The sequence below is a fragment of the Dermacentor variabilis genome, chromosome 5 (assembly GCF_050947875.1).
Source record: "Dermacentor variabilis isolate Ectoservices chromosome 5, ASM5094787v1, whole genome shotgun sequence".
Lineage (NCBI taxonomy): Eukaryota > Metazoa > Arthropoda > Arachnida > Ixodida > Ixodidae > Dermacentor > Dermacentor variabilis.
Window position 1 is genome coordinate 119,799,998 of NC_134572.1, and position 24,210 is coordinate 119,824,207.

General features: G+C 47.7%; 1 protein-coding gene across 1 annotated transcript; it reads left to right on the top strand.

Annotated features, from left to right (window-relative positions):
• Positions 1 to 6,969: 6,969 nt before the first annotated feature.
• On the top strand, positions 6,970 to 21,700 carry LOC142583634 (solute carrier organic anion transporter family member 4A1-like). Its single transcript, XM_075694127.1, has 6 exons — positions 6,970 to 7,834; positions 12,139 to 12,234; positions 12,964 to 13,053; positions 16,584 to 16,767; positions 17,295 to 17,448; positions 21,227 to 21,700. The coding sequence occupies exons 1-6, from the start codon at positions 6,970 to 6,972 to the stop codon at positions 21,698 to 21,700; spliced, it is 1,863 nt and encodes a 620-aa protein (XP_075550242.1).
• Positions 21,701 to 24,210: the final 2,510 nt, after the last annotated feature.

Consider the following 24,210-nt stretch of genomic DNA (forward strand, 5'->3'; position numbering starts at 1 on the left):
GCTCACAAGGCCCAGGAGTGAAAGTCTCACTCTATGATCGTCTGTAGATAATTGCCAGCTCAAGGTGATGCTAACGGTTTGGCACCTGTAGCTGTTGTTATGACGTTTAGCTCTCTGACGCTTGTTTGAAGTCAGACATTTTTAACGTCGGTCACAGGGGGTCGCTTGGTAAAACAGAATTCAACTAAAGACATTACACTTTTAACGCTTAGATCTTCGCAACCTTACTATCTACGCGCCTTACTTTTGTATCGTTGTGCACAAGAAAGAAGCCATTGCTCCATCATATATGTGCAGCATGCGCGGACGGCGCCATTGTCATACTAGATCCCGGTCAAGCGCCCACAAACGAGGACAAAGTGAGGAGCAGCGTCTACTCGTGTGTCTACTCACTTGTGTACTCCTCACTTTGTCCTTGTTTGTGCGCGCTTGAACGTGATCTGCTACGCGTAACCAAGTAGCCCATAAGTCGGTGCTCTTGAGCCATTGTCGTACCACGCATAAGGAAATCGGAGCTAAATTTAGCCTATTGGTCCGCGCTCAGAGAGGCATAGCTCTACAGTGCATTTGCCGATCGGAGCGGAAGGGTTCACGTTTGAGAGAAGTCACCTCAGCCATAGTAGGTATATTCGTTCAAACTGGAGCCTCTGAACATAACGACTTATAAGGCCTGCAACTCTGCATATTTTTGCCAAACTTTCACGCCTGCTTGCTTATGGCACCCCCGCGTTCAACACGCAGGAACCAGAAATGGCCTCAAGAGACTTGGGCAGCAGAACAAAGAGATGCCAATCCGCGCTCCCCATCTTTCACTCGAGCGAGCTCACTACGTTCAGGGAGCGAGCACAATTGCAAGATTACACCACAGTGACCGCCTCCCCCCCCCCCCCGTGCCCCTTCATTGTATCATAATTTGGGCATGACAGGTTTCTAATGTGACATGATGTGCTTTACTTTATTATCATTGTGTAGAGAAAAGAAGCTATTATTCAATGATTAGGAAGCATAGATGGGCGTTTCATCAATACTCGATCATGCATGTGTCGTGGGCGCAGATTGCACCGTTGTCGCCCCGCGAATGACGCAATTAGAGCTAAGGTTAGCTTTGAGCGATGCGTTCGGGGAGACGTAGCTAGGCAGTGAGCTTGTTCGCCCGAGCCGGAACAGTCTCACTATGCCATAGCAGGTATGATCGTCCACTGGTGCTCACAAGGAGTTAAGAGGACAACACGTGTGCAAATTCTTGCAGAAATTTCGCACTTGCCCGCCTATGGCGCCTCTGCGTTTCCGACATGTAAGATCCCGAAATGGAGGGATAATACTGGGGCAGTGAGTCAGAGAGATATGCAACCCTTTTGAGAATGGCGAAGCGCGTCCGTCTCCAAGCGGAGGAGACTCAGGCAAGTGCAGGAGCCCCGACAGTTTACGAGTCCGGCGGGCTCGGGTGGCCTACATCCGGGTGCCTCGATGCACACTCGCCGCCGCCGCTCGTGCATTCTAGCGCAGGACGGCCTCGGGCGTCACCAGCAGGCGAGTAATTTCTTTACTCTAGTGCCGAAACACCTTCTGCAAAACAAATGGGCCCACTACGAATAAGGAGTGAGCATGATTGCTAAATTAGACCGTAAGGCGCCCTCAAGATTCAAAATAAATTACGCATGTAACCCTTTCTATGTGTGAATAATTGTAACTTGCGCATTGCTTATACGTCATTTGTTTAGCCTTGTGCTCATACGCCATCTGCAAGACGTTTTACGTACCACACTGCGGCTGCGTCCCTGATACAGCGTACCCGATTTTCTGTCATCCCAAGGAACTGAGAACTTTTTTTTTTCGCGTTACTCTTCTACACATAGCTCTGGTGATTTGTAATCAATTAGTCAATGATAAAGAAAAAAAATGCAGATCACTGGCGCTGTGGGAATCAGTATAAGCGAAGATTTTGTTGGTGTTTGTGAATACGTTGTTCTCTTTTAACAACCTTTTAGAAGCATAGAACAAACTAGCAAGTTTAACACACATACACCGGGAAATTTGCAGCGCAACGTAACCAATTCCGTCCCATAATACCCAATTTGATACGTTGCTTTTATTCTTTATCAAGATTAGCCTCAGCAACGATTGCGTAACCCATTCATCCCCAATATAAAGTCTGAGGTACGCTGAACTGTGTGAATATGGCCCGAGGGCAACACTGCTGTCAGATTTTTTGTAATTCCGGCCACTTCGCTCTAGGCCGTTGCGTCGTCACAGGCGACGAAAGGCAGCCATGTAGGTGACACGAAAATAGAGTGAGCTGCATCACCACAACAGCGTACTACGTGATCTTAGATCTTCATCTCAGTGGATTGGACAATAAAGACGGTTTTTTTTTGGACAAGGATTATGAGCTAATGGTTACCTTTTACATTTACTTGGTGACGTTGTTTTCGGCATGCAATCGGGACATTAAAAACATAGTTGTTTATGTAAATTTAAAGCTACGCATTCTTCTCGGACTTGCCTGGATTCGATGTGATTGACGGTCTTCCATGACGCAAAATCGGCTCTGCATCGGTGGTGTTCAATCGGTGGTGTTCAAAGAAAGGGCTTACAGAGTGTTGGCTCTTCAAACTGCCGAACTCGACACTTAAGCGCAAGAAAACGGCCACGACATCACATTGCAGTGGATTCCCAGTCACTGTGGTATACACGGCAACGAAATGGCCGACACCGAAGCGAAGAAAGCACTCGAATAACCAGAGTCACTGCTTGCGATTCCTTTTTTAAGAGCGGACGCCAACTGCCTCCTCTCCAGTGTCATCCGAAAATCGACAGCAAAGCACTGGGGAAATCCGGATAATCGCCACAGACGACTCCAGAGATTGGACCGTACCATAAAATTTAGTCTACCACCGAAAATTCAACGTAGCTGTGCGAGTCTTCGGCACAGACTAAGGTTGCGGGTAGCGTTTACGCGCGGATACGTGCACTTCATGCGACGCACCGAGTCTCCAGACTGTAAGTTGTGTAATGTGAATGAGGCTATAGGTCATGTGCTTTGTGACTGCCCTAAGCACGTGCAAGAGCATCAAAAGTTGAACAATGACCTTACGCGTCTCGACAGCCCACCGTTGTTTATTTTAGGCCCTTGGACAGACGCTCAGTCAAGTTTCAAGGCCATCCAGGCGTTACTGAACTTTTAAAAAGTACGGGCGTGGACTGTAGGATTTGAGCATGCCAAATTGCTTGCCATATGGTTTACATCTTCCTTGTCTCGTCATCGTCACCCATCATGCGCCTCTTTCTTCCCTCTTCCCCTTCCCCCAGCGCCGAGTAGCTAGCTAGAGAAATATGTGTCAGGCAGACCTCTCTGCATATCATTCAACTTCTCTTTCTTTCCCCTCTCTTACTGCTGTCAGCTTATACGTTTGTCCGTGTGCCCCCCACGCTGGGCATATTTATTTATAATAAATGTATGTTATATATTATATATATATATATTATATATATATATATATATATATATATATATATATATATATATATATATATATATATATATATATACCCATAGCTAACAGCAGGGGAGGTATTCTGTAAAACTCCACCTAGTGGACACGTCCATTTCGTCTGAAGTTCTGATTGGCTGGGTTGGGCTGCGCGTCCGCAGCAGCGACGCAACACAGCCAATAAGCCCTTCAGCAGCAAACAGAATAGCCATGTCCACAAGGTGAGCTCTTACACAATACTTCCCCTGTAAGCAATCACGCCGCAACGAGGAAAGTCTGCGAAGAACGCGTCGCTTTAAATTTAGGAAGAACCAACGCGTATCTTTTGCAACATGTAGCTTCAAGCAATATTTTTTTCATGTGTTGCATGAGTAACAGCCTTATTCTCATGCAATGTTTACTTTTATGTGCATTCCGTATGCATTACGCTGTTTACAAGTTATGCCGCAATGTATACAGATATTCTGGAGTCGATGCACACTGCAGCTGGATGGTGTCGATGGAGTGATTTCACGTAGGCGAACACTATGTATGATGTTTGCCATGGACAGAGCGGAGATGAGAAGCGTACGCACTGAAAAGTAGGAGGCATATAAATACGTACATCAAAGCATTCTGCAGCCCTCGTGTGATAATAACATATACTGATTCTGGAGGATAGGACAAGTGGTGAAATGACAGTGTTCTCCCCCTCATATGAAAGCTTTTCTTTGCATGTTCAGTGGCTCGGTAAATCTGATCACTCTTACACGTTGTTCAATTTGGCAGAAGCCTCAAGGCCGTTTATGCCTGCCTCCAGAAGATCCCTGAGGCATCTGGTGCTTTAGCCGTAACGTTGGGAAGGGCACGATGTCGTACACACTTTTTAATGCAAATAGCATTCTTTGCCTACTTCAGGCATTCTGAATCCCGCCTGTCCATCTCTCTGTCCATGGTCCGTCCGTCCATCCGTCCGTCCGTCCTCCTACGGCGACTCAGTAACCCAAATTGCCTACCTGGCTAGGCCACTAGGTATGTGTTCCTGGTCACAATGCTGGAGCGGTCGTTCCGTTTTTGTAATTCGTAATTCGTGATCTTACTCTTGTCATGCCGTCGTCATCATGCCTTCTACCCCAACACAGTGGCCCAACTTGTCTAATAGCTTGGGCGCCTAGGTACGGGCTCGTGGTCATGATGCCGTCGTGGTTGCTACATCGCTGTCATTCCAGCTTTGTCATCTAACACTCTTCGTGTCGTCGTCGTCACGTCATCGTCATGCTTTCGTTGTCCCGCGGCCGTAGTTATGCTGTTGTGATCGTTCAGTCGTCGTCATTACAGCTTCGTGATCTGACTCTCGTCATGCCGTCGTTCTAACGCCATCGTCCTCATGCAGTAGTCATGCCGTAGTCATGTATTCGTTGTCACACTGCTATAGTGTTGTTATCGTCGTCGTTAAATTGTTGTTGTTTCAGCTTCGTGATCTGACTCTCGTCATGCTGTCACCATCACACCTTCTACTCCAACCCAGTGGTTGTAAGCTGCCTAATAGCTTGGGCAGCTATGTATGTTATCGGGATCATTATGGTGTCGTGGTCATTTCAGCTTTGTAGCCTGACTTTCCTCATGCCGTCGTCATCCCGTCATCGTCGTCATGCGGTTGTTTTATTATTGCAGTAATGTCATCCCGTTGTCATGCCGACATTGTCATAGCGCCTTCGTCATACAATTGTCCTCAACCGTTCTTGGTCATTGTATTATAATCATACTGTTGTCACTCATTCGTGATTATGCCACCATCGTAAAATCGTCGTCGCAATGCTATCGGGGTCGTGCCGTCATCGCCACGCCATGGTCGTCACACAGCTTTAATACAGCTTTCATAAAGCTTTCAGAGTCATTCTCTTGCCATTGCCCTCATACACACATCGTCATCCCAGTGTCCTCGTGTCATTGCCATGCCATCGTCGTTCGTCATATAGTCGCTGTCATGCATTCGCTGTCAAACTGTCGTCATGTTTATGGCACGGTCGTTCTATTGTCATCATTGTAACTTCGACATCCGACTCTCGTCATGCCATCGTCGTCACGCCGTCGTTCCACCATCGTCATCACTTCAGTATCGTCATCTCATTGTCGTCACGCCGTCATCATACCACCTACGTCGATCCAGAGACGTCATTCCTTGTTCGTCATTCTATTGTAATCACGCTGTCGTCACTAAATCGTGGTCGTGCCACCGTTGTGGTGTCGTGCTCGTCATTCCGTCGTCGTCACAGAGACGCTATCATACATCGGGTGTCGTACGGTCATCACCATGCCGTCTTGGTTGTGCAATTGTCGTTATTCGTGCCTCTTCATTCGGTTGTCGTCATACCGCCGTCGTTGTGCCATCGTCGTCGTAGAATCATTGTGATCTCATTGCCCTTATGTCGTCATCCTCACGTTGTCATTGTTATACCATAATCGTAATTTAAAAATCAAGATGTCATTGACTTCACGCCGTCTTCGTTCGACGAATTTGTCATTCAATCGGTATCATTCATGCTTCATCACTTCATCGTCACTACGTCGGAGTCCTACAGTCGTCATCATGCCTCCATTTTCATGGGTGACTTTAGCAAGCCAGCGCCAAAGTACAACGATATCGGGTATGTTGCACATAGCCGAAGCAAAACAAAATCTCAGAATTACCACTATATGTGTTAAATAAAGTGGACTTCAGGAATAAGGTATGTCGCTACATTGTTCGTTCGCATTACCGTCGGCAGTCATGAGATGAGTTCCGCCATAATTTTATTAACAAGATGTCTGAATAAATTGTTTGCGATTTCTTCTTTGATTCCATTTAATATATATTTACTTCATTCTTTATTTTAGAAAATGTTTACGTTGCTGGCGCTGGATTTTCATTTCTCGCTTTGCAGTCATTTATATCGTGGGTATGTACCTTGTTTTAAGGGGCCAGCGTCAATGTCTATGTGCCATGCGTTTCGGGCAGAAGAAGAAAAAGCTGCAGATTATCCTTCGATGCCTGTCGTGGTGGAATAGTGATTGTGTGCAGAAATATCCACACAATAAAAGTGGACATAAGCGCGAAACCATGTTTCGTAGAACCACACCGGGTTGACTGGAGCTCTGGCAGGCCGAAGATAACGGACGTCTGGTTAGGGTGTGCGTTGGCTTGGTCGGCTTAAAGACATACACATAGGTAAGCGGCTCTCGAATCACTGCGGCCTTCTTAGCGTCTACAGCGTCCAGTAGTAAGCGGAAGATTTCAGGTCATTGCATGAAACTCTCACGAAAAATTTTGGTCCCCGTAGACACGGCATATCCAGGGTGGTTACTTTGACGCTGCATACATGGTCTATGTTCCCTGGCATCACGTGTAACTGTTTAAAGATTGTTTCTGAGGTGGCGGCTGAAAGACGAACGGCCAAACGCGGGAGGCAGTCTGGGTCACGTGGAATTGGCCTGGTTTTATTCATCCAGCAGGAAGAGCATGGCCGCACCGGCAGCGGAGCCGGCGCCCTTGCCGGCACCCTCGCCAGCTCTCTTGCCTTCGCCGGCACACTCGCCAGCGCCGGAAGACGAGGCGTGCGGTTGGGGTCCTCTACAACCGCGCATCCTACAGCCACTGCGCACACCACCCTTGGCGCTGGCGGCCTTCTGCTCAACCTCGTTCATCCAGGGCCTGGCGGTGAATGGCTACGTGAACGTGGTGCTGCCCACGCTCGAGAAGCGGTTCCAACTGCGTAGCGTCCAAGCCGGCACCATCGTCAGCATGTACAACGTGGGCTCACTCCTCTGCTCTACGCCCGTCGCCTACTTTGGTGGTTCCAGCCACAAGCCGCGCATCATTGCAGTCGGCACGGTCATCATGGCCAGCGGCTCGCTGCTCTTCGCGCTGCCACACTTCCTGGCGCCCAGTTACCACTCGCGCGTCGAGGTGCGAGACACGTGCCCAAACAAGCTGGCAATGCACGCCCTGTGTCCGGAAGGTGGAGAGGGCAGCCTAGCGAGCTACCGCTACCTGTTCATGCTGGGAAACTTTTTGCACGGCTGCGGCGCCTCGCCATTCTACACGCTGGGGGTCGCCTACCTCGACGACAGTGTGCCCCCCAAGACGTCGCCCGTCTACTTGGGCATCTACTTCGCTATGGCTATTTTGGGCCCCGCCATGGGTTTCATCTCGGGAGGCTACTTTCTCTCGCTCTACACCGACATCCAAAAGACGTCAAGCGAGGTCAAGATCAACCGCTTCAGTAAGGTCTGGGTGGGCGCCTGGTGGATAGGCTTCCTCATAGCCGCCTGCCTGGCCGCAATCGTCGCCATCCCAATCTTCGCCTTCCCCAAGGAGCTGCCCGGTGAGCCGGCGCCTTATCGTTCAGGGCTTTCGGCAAACGGAAAGATTCTGCCAGAAACGCCATCAAACGATACATGTATACGTTAATGCGATTAGCACCGAAGAAATGTAGCGACACACCATGTTGCTGCAGCAGAGACGCGTTAGGTATGAGGCATGCATGCAGCTGGGTTCCTCCTTCGCGCTTCCCACTGGACACGCTGCTGCACCTGGTGACGCCACTGTGAAGTCCGCGATTATGTACATTCCACATATTATATATATATATATATATATATATATATATATATATATATATATATATATATATATATATATATTCAGACAAAATTCTATGAGTATATATGACGTTGATTTGAGTTCGCCGATCACGGGATCAGTTTTTTAATTATTTATATATAATTTAGGAGCAGCATATTTCCAGTGGCACATACCCAGTGTACCAATTTGGTGTCGCAGACGTTCATTGAAGAGCCTACTTAGCTAGGTATAATCTAACACTGGAACAATGGTAGGCACAACTGGCCAGCTCAGACCCGAAGGTGGAGAAGGCTCTTCTGGCTCACATTCGGCCGGCGGCAGAAGCCAGTGGAGCCCTGGACTTGGGGCCCCACCTGTCAAGTTCCTAACCCCCTATCCCCCCTTTTCACGATTTCAATTATAGTATTCTCTCTCATTGAAGAGCGCCACATACTTGGTGGTGCATAGTCAGTAACCGAATTTAGCGTGAAAGGGGTTCATTGAAGAGTGGCCCATAGCCAATTACACATACCCGGTGACTCAAGTTGGCCAGACGGTTGGCTTCGAACCCTGTTTCTTGAGCCCAGCAGCCCGATGCTGTATCCATTAGACCAAAGGCTAGCCAGTGACCCTAGTTCACTGCACAATCCCTTAGATAGAAAGATGAAAAGGCGCGAAGTTCCCAAAGAATGCTAATGACAATATTTTGTTACATTCTTCAAATGACGCGTGCCATCGTCATCAAAGGGAACGGTCCTATTTTTTTTATGCGTGTAGCATTCATAGGCTACTTCACATACTTTTCAGTACGTTTTATTATGGTGGCATTCTTAAAAAAATATTAAATTATGGGGTTTTACGTGCCCAAACCACTTTATGATTATGAGGCACGCCTTAGTGGAGGACTCCGGAAATTTCGACCACCTGGGGTTCTTTAACGTGCACCTAAATCTAAGTACACGGGTGTTTTCGCATTTGGCCTCCATTGAAAAGCAACCACCGTGGCCGGGATGCGATCACGCGACCTCATGCTTAGCAGCCCAACACCATAGCCACTGAGCAACCACGGCGGGTGTGAGCATTCTTTGTAAACTTCACTCACTTTCAGGAGTCTAATTTCCTATCTAACCATTTTCCCGCCAACTCGGGTCACTGGTAGTACATGGACTAATGGGTACAGTGCTCAGCGATTAGAATGCGATACTCGGACTGCGTGGAGGCTGCCACTTCTTGCGATACCGATGAGCTCTGGGTGATTGCTGAGGCACTGAATGCATGTCACAATGCTTCACAAACACACTCGCTTCACAAGCACACTCTATGTGAAAAAAATTTGCCGGAACCTGCCTCACGATGACTGTGGACGGTAATGCGTATAGCATTGAATCAATATAGCAACACCGCGTATTACCACGGTCGAAACGAGTTATGTGTAGGCATGTTCTGCAGCGCTATTCTTCTTTCGCGCTTCTCTTAAGAACAATGGGCGCCATCTATCGCCGACACCGTGAAGCCTGCGCGTGGCCTCCAAAATGCATGGCGCGCCGGTGCGTGCGATAGCTGAGAAATGCGTCGTGCGGCAACCGGATTCCTCCCTCGCTCTTCTTTCTAGACACGATGCGCCCTCTAGTGACACTGCCGAGAAGTTCATCTGTGGCCTCCGAGACAATTGTGGTGCGCCGGTGCCTGAGAACACTGAGAATTGTTCCCTCGCTTGCCACACAAGCAGTGGCACATACTCAGTGACCTAAGTTGGCGGGAAGTCCATTAAAGAGCGGCACGTATACGCAGTGCATCCAAGGCACCGTTCGCTAAAGCGTCGGCGGGAAAGGCGTTCATTGAAAAACTGTGCATGCTGAGTGCATTTGTGGCGCATCCCGCTAATGCGTCGGATTGGTGTGCTTGAGGAGCTCTTGTGACGTGGGTTCCATTTCCGCTCAGCAGCGGAATAATCTAAGGAATCTTCTTTTGTCATTGTAGAGCGACACCTTTCCAGTAGAACATGCTTAGTTAACCAAGTTGGCACCAAAGACGTTCATTGAAGAGCGGCACACGCCCAGTAGCACACGCCCATTACTCCAAATCGGTGTCAAAGAGCTTCTGCGAACATCGGTACCTATAAGTACCGCTGTAGATGCAGGACTGGGTACACCCAGTTCTGCATCTAGAGTAACCCATTATGGTGTAAAAGAGCGGCATTCATGTACACACTGCCTCGTAAACAGTGACCCCAAGCTGGTCCGATGGCTACTTCCGTACCCTTTCCATCAGCACAGCAGCCCGATGCGCACAAATCACCCAGGGGCTCAAGTAACCGGGAGAAAGCATGCAAACATATATAGATAGTTGGGCCCCAGAGAATTCGTGAACTACCCTAAGAATGTTAACGCATTGAAATATGCCTCAGCTCGGTGTACCTAGAGCCCACCGCAGGCGCAAGAAGGGCAAGGTAGCCACGCGCTTCGAGAGTCGACTTTAATCGCTGAGCACTGCGCAGCTTGGCTGCTGTGCTGAAGGAACAGATTTGTTACACACTGGCTATGTGTTGCTCTTCAGTGAATCTCACGCTAACTTCGGTTACTGTGTGTGTGTGCGACTTGGTATGCGCCAGTCTTGATGAACCTCTTTTGCGCTAACTAGGACCACTTTGCATGTACCACCACGAACGTGCTGCTCTTCAATTACAAAAAAAATTATATGCTCTGAAAATGCATGTTTTATTATGTATTTACACACGAGCCACGGGTGGACTTCCTGGCGGCGCCGCTAGATGCTGTAGACTGTTCAATGGGAGGCGTGACAGATGGATCCGGCGGCATACAGGCCTCATACATAACGGTTCTCGGTGGCGACATTGTATGTTGTGTCGCTATATTGTTTCAATGATCAACACATTGATGTCGATAGTGATAGTTTGATGCGTTCAGCCGGAGTTTTTATGTTTGTATCTATGTGCCTGTCGGTACTCCCGCCGATTTGGGTCACAGGGTAGTCCATGGTTTCATGCGTAGCGCAGTGCATTGCTGCGCTGGGAGAACCGTGTTCGACAGGAACCATCGCACCAACTTGGTTCCCTGGGTACGTGTCACTGAATTTGTGCCGCATTTATATGAACCATTCTGACGTCAACTTGAGTAGCCAGGTATGCGCTGCTCTGCAAGAACTTTCACGCCCGCTTTGTTAACTGAGTATATGCAATTCAGGGGATCTTTTCTGAATATATATTCAAACAAGCACCACGCGTGAGCTTCGTTGCAGCGCAGCTAAAATTCTCGCAGCGTGTCCAAACGGAAGCTTGGAGGGGATCCCGGGCGCACACACGCCTCGTACATTAGGCGTTTCGGTGGTGGCAATTAGCTGGGTGTTTACATTGCTTCGGGGCTAATCGTATTAACGTCGACATTCCTGGTGAAACGACTGCTGTCAAGAATTCGTCTAATATTATTCGATGCAAGACGGTGGCATGTTCTACGGGAATCGCTCGTACATTGAAGAGTTATGCCAAAAAATAAGTATTTGCGACCCCATCTTCGTTCACTACGACTCCGGCTATAGGATGTAAGGCCATCGTGAAAAAACTTTCACACGGCATTTAACGCAACGTTATCATGAGGCAAAAGCAACAAAATTATGTGGCGACCACGCTAGACAGAGGCCTCTTGAGGCGGCCAAATAGACATTGAATGTCTCCCTTACGTTTAAAAAGCAGTATACTTTATACGTAAATTCAAGTCCCCTGCCAGGGTGGAACGCAGTTGCCACCATTTTATAGAGTGCGGGAGCTGAGCATGTCTGGCGCAATCTTAACCTCGACTATCGGTACCGCACTTTATTCCCATCAGCCCAACTAGCGGAGATTTCTGTACGTACTGTTCACACACTGATCACACAATTATAATGGTTAGGTTTTATACACAGATTTAGTGTACCACGTAGCAAGACGCGGACAGCTTCATGGGAACTTGAAAGAAAGGTGTGTGGAGCATATAACAATGAAAGTGACTTCCCGTGGCCCATTGCCGCCAACGGTGGACCGGCATTTTCTTTGGCAAACTGTATGTTTAGAAGTAATTGAAATACGAAGGGCCCTCGAAGTGGAACGCCGAAAAGCGGAACAGTTTCGTTGCAGCATCAGGTCCTTGTTTCTTTTAACCAAGACCCGTGAGTTTTGTGACTAAATGTAAGATGACCTTTACTTTTATGCGTCAGTCTAAAACAACTTTACCACTTCATTTTATTCAGAACTTTAAACGGAACACGAGGGGTGCGGGAAGTCCGAATTGTGACAACAGTGCAGGTGTGTCGTCGACCAGATAAAAGAAATTTCCATATTAGTCAAGTCTGCTCTAGTGGTTACGGCTAGTTCCACGGCGGACTTAAGTTGGAGACAAGCGTGCCTGAATTCTAGTTGCAAACTTTTCCGATATTTTCATACGGAGGTTTATGGACGCAACAGAAAAAGTCGTCCGTAACGAACGTAAGATCATCATGCTGAGCGCCTTGCAGCTTTTGTTGCGTCCTCCTCGTCAGCCCTGTACTGGCATGCAAAAAAGCGCCGACTACCTGCAGGCACCGAAAATTCCGCAATGTGTTTCTCAGTTTTTCATCGCTTGCACTCAATCATTATGATCCCAGGGTCTCGAGAAATTCGCGCCTCGAAAAGGCCGGAAATGGACGTGCTCGCAGCGACCAAAATGCGCATAGAGAAGCCAGTGAAATTCATCCCCATGGTCTTGGTGTTGCTCTCGAATCGCACCTACATTCTCCTCACCCTCGCTGGAACGATTGAGAGTGAGTAGAGAGACTCGCATCATGAGGCAATGCGCATTCGCATATAGAAGCACGAGGCGTGCATATGCATTGACCTCGCTGACCACCTCATTTTCACAGCCCTGATGGCATCTGGAATCTCAGCGTTCATCACCAAGATCCTCGAGTCCCAGTTTGGCTTGACGTCATCCGCATCGGCTACCCTTCTAGGTATGTATAAAAATTACCGAATGCATGTAACACATAGAGAGGTAGAAATAAAGGAAAGAACAAATTATAGGCAGGGAGTTTAGCCAGGACTGACCAAGGTTGGCTACACCGAAAACTCTGGGAAGAGAAAAGGGGAGAAAAATATTAAAATGAGAAAGTCAGGAGTTTAACGTGCAGAAGAGGCGTCGACACACTGAAATTCTGAGCGTTGTGCTGCAGACGGTCTTTCAGTCCAGTCGCCTTTAGAAATCGTAGTAGCGCTTTTTTGGCCTTCTGCACCTTTGAAGTGCTAGATTATGGTCCCAAGATGTTTTATAGTGAGAAAAGAATTTCGGCTAGCCATGCGAATGCGCAACTTTCTATGTTCAAAGGACAAGCCGTAGCACGGAAGCTATTCTGTCTACAATTTCTTCGCGACCACAGGCATTGCAGTCACGTAGACGTACGTAAACTTAAAAAGTAGCTGAGTAGAGCACGTGGTATAACAACTTCAAAGATTGCAGTTTTCTCTAAAAAATGAAATTATGGGGTTTTACGTGCCAAAACCACTTTATGATTTTGAGGCACGCCGTTGAGGAGGACTCCGGAAATTTCGACCACCTGGGGTTCTTTAACGTGCACCCAAATCTAAGTACACGGGTGTTTTCGCATTTCGCCCCAATCGAAATGCGGCCTCCGTGGCCGGGATTCGATCCCGCGACCTCGTGCTCAGCAGTCTAACACCATAGCCACTGAGCAATCACGGCGGGTGCAGTTTTCTTTAGTCTCAAGTGCCGGCATTTACAGCGTGTGTTCGGTATGGATGTTTTACAGCGACAGTGAATACGAGCTGGAAAATGAACCTGCCTCGTTTGTCTGCCCGTCCATCTTCGTACGCATAAGGCAAGGCTATCAACTTAGTAACACATAAGCGTCAGGCCTCCTACTACATGGATCTCGCTGCAGATTGAAGAAAAAAATTGCCCACAACCACCGCTGCATTGCTACAATGCAGCCAACCCGTAAAAAAAGCGCAGCTGCCCTTGTTTAGTGATTGCGTCCTTTACGAGTTGCCGAGTCTCTACTCAAGCTAGAAATGCCCTAGTCATAACGTCAGAAATGTACGCTATGGATCTACGTTTGTTTCGCGGGAATACCTTGTAGGATTAGCGGAATATCATCAGAAACAGGAAAAAGGAAAGTGGCATAACTTAAAGGCAGTCATTCCTGAGTTGGTGTGGCTTTACAGGAGGTATACTTTTCCACCAATGTGGCAGCAGCGTGTGCCGCATTCATTAGCGCATCCGGATTACTTACTATGCGAGAGCGTTTACACGTAGCCCACACGTCCTCGTCCGAAGCAAGCCGAAACATGTTTCCGGCGATTTCCATTCCGACGGAGAGTGAAGCGAAAAAAGAAAGAGCCTCTATTTGAGTTCTCTCTCCCTGAACGCGTCACGCGAGTACGCCATGCTAGTTACCCCGACTCTACCCTCTCCAGTCTAACGACAAAAACCACGATCTGATAATGAGGCACGCCGTAGTGCAGGGCTGCGGAGCAATCTTGACCGCCTGTGCTTCTTTAAGGAGCACCTAAACCTAAGTAAGTGACAGTTTTTTTTTGTTTTTTGCATTTGGACCAATAGAAATGTGGCCGCCACGGCCGCAATCGAACCCTTGACATCGCGCTCGGCAGCGAAACGCCCCAGCCATCAGGCCATCGCGGCGAATGAAAATGTCCTTGCTGCTGGCATCCAATATGCACCATCCCATCTTGTTGAAATCTGTGGAAAAGTGAGGAAAGTATGCCTCGGGCATTTGCATTTCGTTAGAACACCAACGCTTGCATGCTCCCCGCGATACTGCAATCACGCCACGCAAGTGTCGCCGCATACAGGCAATTGAGACACACTTTATACATGCGGATGCTAGAACAAAATTCACTCTACCCCAGAGAAAGATGTGCAGTAAACCACGGGAGTTCGTCTCAACGGAACGCGTCCTTATAGAGGGAACAACTAACAGAAAGAGAAGCCTGAGGGTGCTTGTATTGCAAAATAAAATTATTATTGGTTAGCAGAATATTCAATTCACGAGGTGGAATACACTTTACCTGTTTCAAAGAGAAATGAATCGGTATAAGTCTGTCGATCCATGCGGGTTACGTATATTGAACCAATGCACGTATATTTGCTTGAATTGCGACCAACGTGATCGTCGTGTAGGGCTGTTTACATAAGTCGAAATGAAGTTCAGCGAGCAAAGGGTAAATGATCACCCGCATGCGTTGCTCGGCATGACGGTATACAAGTACTGGCCGTTGGTTCTAAGGCGAAGATTTCGCTGCTAATCCGCTCGACTTTTGGCGACTGTTGCTGCTGCAGCGGTGCTCCTTTCGAATAAGTCTTACACAGAAAAGAAAATAACGCGTTCTGTTTTGGGAACAAACCTTTGTTCCGCCGCACAACCGGCCGATGCCCTAATCATTTTATATTCACCGAAGGCCTATCCCAGCGGTGCTCAATTTTTCCTTCCTTGCGACAACAAATACAATGCTGTATATGCGTGTAAATGTCATACTCTTATCATACAACGTAATCCTCCGCCGCCCTGAATTGCATTTTCTTTCCTTTCGCAATCATTTTGTTAAACTAATAACACAGCGATTAACTAGTTTGTACGTTACATAAACTACATTTCCCCACTTTTTCCTCGTAATCTCAACTAAAATTTGAGAAAAGCACGTTTGCTTTCTAACCGATATCGCTTCCCTCACTGTCGTCTAGCTCTATGACGCGCACATATAGGTAAAATAAGCAGTTTCGTTCGAAAGGCGGATCATTGGTACCTATAGCAAGGTATTAGACATCAACAGGAAGTAAGGTCTGTAGTTTTAGTTTTCCAAGTAAATTAACACGCATGCTGTCACGCACCTACTCGCCAACATGAACAGATCTCACTCGATCACCGCAAGCACACGCTGGCACAACGTTGGCGTGATGAAGAGCGAATACGAAGGGGAGAGAGCGCCTATGCTGCCTCTCGCTTCAACGCGTCTCGAAAACTTGAGATTGCCCGACCTCCAGCACTAGGCATGCGGAAAGACAACAAACATGCCACCGCACCAGCCAACTCGGCTCGCCTACTTTTGCACCCACCGGAAGTTACCCATAAGATAGGGCGCGAAGGGAGTACGCGCTCAACTACGCGGACCGCCACTTGCAAATATGGCCGGGCTACCATAGGAGACACGCTCACCCGCTCTCCTTCCCCTGCCCCACCTTGCACGTGCTTTATCACGTGACCTTAAACATTTGCGTGCGTCAAGCCGCCATCCATATCGCGTTCTGTCACAACCGCAGCATGCGGCGCGCGGGGTGCGATAGGATCTTATCGCACTTTGATTTCATGCGGAACCTCACGCCGACGGTGGGAATTCGCCAACTGTTCACTTAATTGGTACCGCCATAGTAACACTGCTGTAATACTTTGTAAGTTACTATCACAATAATGAAACGCCCGCACCATGCAGTAGTTCGGTGGTCACGCAGGACTGATCGCCATACCCAGCGCATGTGGAGGCACCCTGCTGGGCGGCTACATCATCGACAAGCTGGACCTAGTGTGCGCCAACATCATCCGCATGTGCGTCTTGGCCAGCATGTTCACCTGGTGCGTGATGGGTTTCGTCCTGTTCCACTGCCCGAACGCGCCGTATGCTGGAGTGAGCTTCACGTGAGTAGAGTGCGTAAGTACGCCTCCACACGTGGCGGTGGCGAAGCTCCCGCGCAGCATGAAACATGCGCGCACATTTTATTATCGCCGTGCTTTACGCAGTAAGATTGAGAGTAAACTGATGGGCTCGCTTTTGCTAGTTAACCGATCAAGAAATTCAGTAATCACGGGAGCAAAAAAAAATATTATCAGAAGCCTAGAATCATCAATGGTAAAAGAGAAACGAGTTTACTGATATTTCTTGCGTCTGTGATGGCAAGAATAACGAGTCGGAATGAAATTAGAGGAAACAAGAGAACTTACTCACAGGAATAATAAAACGGACTGTGTCAGTTCATTGTTCAAGACAGTTCAAATGGCAGAGGGTATATCGAACCTTCAGGCACCTAGCAAAAAAAAAAAAGATGGTAACGCCACATTGGAGTTACCCAGTCGCACAGTTGCCTGAACAATGTTTCTGTAGGGGTGGCTTTGCTCAATGATACTCATGGCGAACCAAGCGCTGGTAATACCGTGTCTGTTTCCAGCAAAGGATACCACTTCAGCCCAAACGCGACGTGCAACGCACAGTGCACGTGCAGTGAACTGCTGTACAGTCCTATCTGTGGCGTGGACAACGTCACCTACTTCTCGCCATGCTTCGCGGGCTGCCGGCAGGAGATGATCGTGGAAGGCACAGTGGTGAGTGTTGTACAATGGATACCAAAAAAAAAAAGAGCCACCTGAAACACTTGTCTTGTTGGCTCGCCGGTCAGATACTCACCCACAACTGCGCAATGTACATGCGCGAAACAATATGGAGCACCCTGTATACTGCACAAAGATGTAGTTCGAGTTGGGCGCTGGTGGGGATTTTCTGCGCCTGGCGTCACAGGTTATATTGAAGGGATGGCAGAAAAGCGATGCAATGCTTCAGCCGCCATAAAGGGGTAAGTAGTACGCAGGCACTTTTTTTTTTTTTTACTTAGAGCTGCTTTCTGTCAGTCAGATAAAAAAAAAAGAGAAAATTTCGAAGAACACATCCCAGTTGTTATCGAAGAATACATTTGGCATGCTTTGGGAGGTGGTGACAATATGTTGCACTACATGCTATGGGCGGCACTCATCTTACCACCCTGTCTTACCGTGTGCGGAAGCGAACCGGTACTTTGAGCGCCGCATCCTCCAGGGCCAGTTTGGACACCCGTGCAGCGTCTGCGGCTTCTTCTCGTCCCAGACGCTTGCGGTCAGAGGCGCAGCTTCTTAAACGACAGCACCTGCGTCTTCGACAATATGCGCAACGTCTTAAAGACAGAGTCTCAATGCGCTAGCCTAAAGGTTACCACGGGCACCAGTACCAGCGGTGGTGCGGTGGTACCGTACCACCATGTCGCTTGTACCGCTATGTTACACTACACTATCCTCAAGATGGGTTTACGAATACGTTTAGACAGCCACCAGAAGTCGTGGTTATTTCCTCAAAATGCTAAACGCACTAAAATGCAGTCGGATGCTAAAGCGTGCCTGCTGGATCGCATTCGTATTGCTTAGCGCACACCGTGGCGCACACTGACTAGAAGGTGATTGCCAAAGTATTCACTGTTGCATACTAACAAGAGAACATAAATACCAAAAGTACGACGCACCTGTGTTTTTGTTGGTTGCAAACATGAGAATACTGATTTAAGTATTCTACATCGAGTGCTAAAAGACGCTGACTTCCTGCAGGTATACAGTGGGAGCAAATTGGCTCTCAGGAGAAGTGTTCATTGATGGCTTGAAAACGCACGAAAAGGGGACGATATTTCAAATGAGAGACGTTTGCTTGCATTATCTCGCGCAGATACCGTGAAATTTTATCGACAAGCAAGCTAGGCCGACTATGCTCGAATATTCAAAGGAGCGCACAAGGTACAGCATGCCGCAGCATAAACACCTAATGACTGAAACATATGTAACTCGACCTGATGAATGTATTTGTAGAGACGCCTGCGAAATCTCGGTGTCACGTGGTAGATAGTGCACAAGAAAGGCCAGATGCGAAATGCGCCTTCGTCTGCGCTGTCTCAAAGGGTTGCACCACTCCTATTGATCGTGCGACTGGCGTGACTCCGGCGGCAATCCACTGCTAACAAGCACTGCTGTAATAACGAAGCTCAACGGTGACCGCACTAACGATCCTAATGAGGCCGCTAAATCTGAAAGCGCAGATGTCATTTTGCGTTTACACACTCTCAAAGCTTTTTTGGTGAGCTTCATTTTGCTTTTGAACAGGACCTAAAAATGGGATAATTATGACTGCCTTTGGAAAAGGTTGCGCTGATTACTGAGTTGTACTTCGAAGCCCCATCCATGTTGCTGGTGTCCTTGTTATGTGTAGTTATTGTTTTCCTTATTTTGTACCGTAACTCATGTGTTTTGTGAAATGCTAGAATTTCTCGCTGGGTGTAATAAACGTCTACATGATAGACATCTCTTGCACCATCAATTTGGTTCTTTTTTCTCCACGTTTTATCTATGCGGCAGAAACTACAAAAAGAAAGTTGCCTGCAGATCGAAAGCACATGTTGGAATTTATGTGAAACGACACTTTGCTTGACGCCGTGTATCAAGTACTAACGGTAGTGCCATACAATTGTGTTTACTTCCATACAATGCAACGTGAAACCACACCAGTGCTCACGTATATCCACCCCAAAGGTTGCCACAATAATCTCGTGCAATTTTTAAACGTTTACTCATGGCACCGGTACTCACGGAAGATGTGCCGAAGTGCAAACGCCAACTGAAGCACATGCGTCGTTCACGCAGTGAAGTCACGCGGGTGGAGGCAATGCGTAATGCCTGTCGAGATAAAAATTGGTGACGACAGCTGTATGCAAAGGAAATGAGGACATACACCTGTAGCTACATTGAAGGATATTGTACTTATTCGGTCACTGCGGCACATATACGTTTCGGAGGACCGGCCAAGAACGGGCACACATCCAGGGGCATACACCAAATGGCTAGATCAATGAAACTGAAGTAAACAGACGAATTTATTGAACATAATACCCAATCTAATTATGAGGTCAGTGTGCTCTATAAATACCTATGAGCAGACATAATATGCATAGGTTTTATGAGGCAGTGTACCTTCTTATCACACAGAACAGAGGGGTGCTTAGTGGTTCTAATTTCTCGGTCAGCCTACCAGTGTTGTACAGTTATAAGCACAGGCTGCACAGTTACAGGCTGCACAGACAGCAGCAGTCCCAACAGGAGCTACGCTGAACCCGAGAGTATGGCGAAAGAAAGCTTCACTTTGAAAAAGTAGCACTGCAGTCATTTCGCTCCGCAGCAATCGTAGGGAAGTGCAAGTGGGCCGCGTTTGTGCTGCAGGGTAAAAGATATGAAAAAAGCTGCTTGGCCATGTTCTCCGGTCATCATATTTCAACCCGTATTTCCCAATTAAGGCGGAAAGTGACATTGCAGAATGAATAATAATGACATTTCTGTGTTTTGAGCTCCCTTGTATGCAGATGACATTAAAATAAATGGTATTTTTTTTATCTTCCTCCCGGAAACGGGCTTCAAGACTGAAAGCTTCATTCTTGTAAACCGAGCGGGCTGAGGTGACTCCCTAATGATAATAAATAACGTCGCGAGAGGTTCAGACTGAGGACAGAAGTGATGACACAAGCTGTGAACTTGCACATAAAGGGTGTGCACCAGAGAAAAAGAAAACGCTTGTGAATAATGAAGGCAACAACTTCTTAAACCTAAACGCACGGAATTGTAGGGCGTTGGTGCCACCGGTGCTACTTTTGGTCGCACGAACACATTGCAGGATTGTTTGGAGGTATCTGGCAAATTCCTAAAGAAACATTCAAGAGTAAAATAATTTGACGTGTAATATGAAATTACCCTCATAAAACGTAAAAGCCACCATTACTCATTGAGACAGCTTGGTAAGCTGGAAAGCACGCTATAACGAAGTACGGGTGGCGACGCCACCTTCAACTTCGCATACCCGCTCATCGTGACGTCACAAACTCTGACACCGCCAGCTGGGGCCTAGGTATTGTTCTTTTTTTCGGTAAAAACATAATGCGATAAGCCAAGAACGCTGGCTTGCTGCTTCGGGCGCACTTAGCAGTGAATGAGAACGTCTATTTAGACGAAACAGCGAAAATGCACTAAAAAAAAGAAGGATAAAAAATTTTTGACGCTTCCGACTTCACAACGACATACTCAAGCTGGGGTATGGGAGCGAAATTAGGAAAACAATAAAAATTTTACCTTATCTCTTTTCGGATATACTCAACCTACATCACAGGGAAGTAAGTAAAGATAACCCATTGAGTCACCGCTTTATCGAGTCTAAAGAAATTCAGTGTTTCGCCTTAGCGTCCATCTATAATGCCGTTCGTCGAGCCCGAGCGTCGCTTTCCCGGAAGGCCAAGCGTGCAGCACGTGGGTGATCGCGCGCTCGCAGGTGTACTCGGACTGCGCATGCATCAACGCGAAGGAGCAGCGCGCCGGAGTGTCGGTGCCGGTGCAGGCCGAACTGACCCGCTGCCAGACCTCGTGCGACTTGCTGCCGTTTTTCTCGGTCGGCCTGTTCCTGGTGCTGTTCGGCACGTTCCTCAACAGCGCGCCCGGCCTGAGCGCCAGCATCCGCGTGGTCGGAGACGCGGCCAAGCCGCTCGCCCTCGGCTTGCAGTGGGTCTCGGTGCGGCTGTTCGGCACCATCATGGCCCCCATCCTGTTCGGCATGATCATCGACCGCAGCTGCCTGACGTGGCAGACCCTGTGCGGCGAGCAGCGCGGCGCGTGTAGCATCTACGAGAACAGCAGCATGAGCTACAACCTGTTCGGCGCGCTCATATTCGTCAAGACGCTGTCGGTGCTGTTATTTTTCACCGCCTGGGTCACGTACCATCCGGCCAGCAACTTCGACCTCCAGTAAACAGGCCGGCCCTGAGTCCCTAAGCTGTCTCGGCACGGCATCGCGGGCAACAAAGCCGCCCTGCAAAGGGGGTACTTTTTCGGCGAGTGGGTGACCGAGGCTCCACCGGACGAAGGTGAAGGTGCTTGACAGAAATAAACATCCGACATTGGAAACACCGCGAAAAATACTTATTTGGTCGCTTTGAAACGGCAACCGATCGCGATGAAATGTCATGTGGAAATTATCGTTTTACTTTAAGTTGCAATGATTTCGTGAATATGTTTTAAATATGAGGCAGCTCAACGATTGGCGGCGAGCATGTGCTGAAATGAGGACATAGCGAGTGATACTATATGTGTCTGCTTCTTCAGCAGTTTCAATCGGTGCTTGTGCACCGAATTTAATTTGCCCCCACTTGCGCAAGGAATAGAAAGTGCTATTATGTCGGCTGGTGCTGGTGACGATTAATTATTAAGGATTAAATAACTTTGACCGTAAAAAAAGCAGTATGCGTAATGTATGCGAAATGAAAGCAATAAAGCAATGTTTTATTGCTGAATTCTTTATAGGAGGTACCTGAGAGTTTATCAAGGGTAATATCCCGGTCCATATGTTGTCATGTGTTTCTGAGAAGACAGATGCGAGCGCTTATGATTCATTCGATTACCAATTTGGGTACATAGTATATTCGAAGCTGCTCCTTCTGAACTGTCACGGTCCCAATGAAAAGAAAGCCGTTTTCGCGGATGCTTAAAGAAGTTACACGACAAAAACTGTCGCTCTGCAGCTCTTGAATTAAATAGCATTCCAAAAACACATCATAGGCCTTTACTTGTCTTGATCGAGTTCGTATGAACACAGGGCGCCTGTATTTAACGTAGGAAAAACACGGGGAATGCGGAAGAGAGAAATTCAACATGACGAGCAAAATCTTGAAAAAGAAATGTCCACTTGTTCCAACGTTTGCTCCTGCTTTCACCTCGTTTTGCGTATCCATATTTAACCTAGGCACGTAAAGCACAACCTGTTTACAACTCTTACAATGTGTACTTACCCGCCGTGGCTGCTCAGTGGCTATGGTGTTAGGCTGCTAAGCATGAGGTCGCGGAATCGAATCCTGGCCGCGGCGGCCGCATTTCGATGGGGGCGGAATGCCAAAACACCCGGGCACTTAGGTTTAGGTGCACGTTAAAAACCCCAGGTGGTCGAAATTTCCGGTGTCCTCCCCTACGGCGTGCCTCATAATCAGAAAGTGTGTCTGGCACGTAAAACCCCATAAGTTAATTTTTTTAACAGTGTGTACTTCTGTTTATCCAGGATCTTTTCAGCGCCTTCATATTCGCAAGACAGATCGTCAACGTTTTCTTTCACTTTCTTTGCCTTGCTTTTTTTTTCTAACCACACATTTTTTTTTAATATGGCATATTATGGTTGAAGATATGCATGGCGTTCTTCGTGAAGCTGCATAAGCGGCCCGCGGCGCTTATCGTCCACAATTAAGGCTTCGCAGCCTGTGGGCTGGTCTATCCGTATTTGAACCTCTAAGCACTATCTATCTTGTGGCCTTTGTCTCCGGACGCAGTCATACCTTGGGCTGCTTGCTTTTCGGTGCGTCGAACGTTCGTGTACCCATGGTTGCAATAATGTCACCGATCGACAGCCTTACAGCGACATAGCCATCACGATGGTCACGACTCTCATGACTGTACGATCCCCATTGCCACACGAATTAATTCAGCGGAAATCCGCAAGGTCAGCAAATCCCCAAATCCGCCAATCTGCTGTCTTTCACGAAGAGGCACTGTTAGCGGGTTCTATCGCTTGAGCAGGACGAATAATTGCGAAGCTTTCTAACACACAAGTAGCAGTTTCATTTGTTGCTTCGTGCCTATCTGTGGTGGTAAGATAGCTTGCCTTTGATAACTTCTTACTGCGAAAGCAACGGTGGAGGAGGAAAAGATCGTAAAGTTTTCAAAACTGACAGCAGCCGTGGGTACGAGTGACATTGAGAGATGAGCAAACTCGTCTTTTGTCGCAGCATTTCGTGGAGCAGGTGAGTGGAAAATAAACCAACCTGAAGCAGTGAACGGTGGCGTATAGACGGTAATACGAGTGCCGCTTATGGGTGATAAATTACGGTTAATGTGCCTAGATGGTATGCAAGAAAAATGCATGCTTCAGAGAAGCATCGGTGGCAAGCCCGAAGTCAGCAAGATAAGCTCCAAAGGGAAAGCTGTTTGAGCTGGCATATGGGAGCATCATTTTTAAGTTGTACAGAATTTGTAAAATTTGCCTGCGGATGATGGCACAATTATTGTACTCGAGCTGGAGTACTCGAAGAGGCGGACATTGTTACCAGGAAAAAGGAAAACACATATTCTATTAATTAACGAAAATTCCTTTCTTAATTTCTTAATTTACGGCACAGACTGCACCTTAGGAATTGTAGCCCGTGGGTTTGCAAGCCGTATCGACTGGAAATTAATTTCCGGAATAACACCAGCTCTCAAAGTGTGGGATGAAACAGA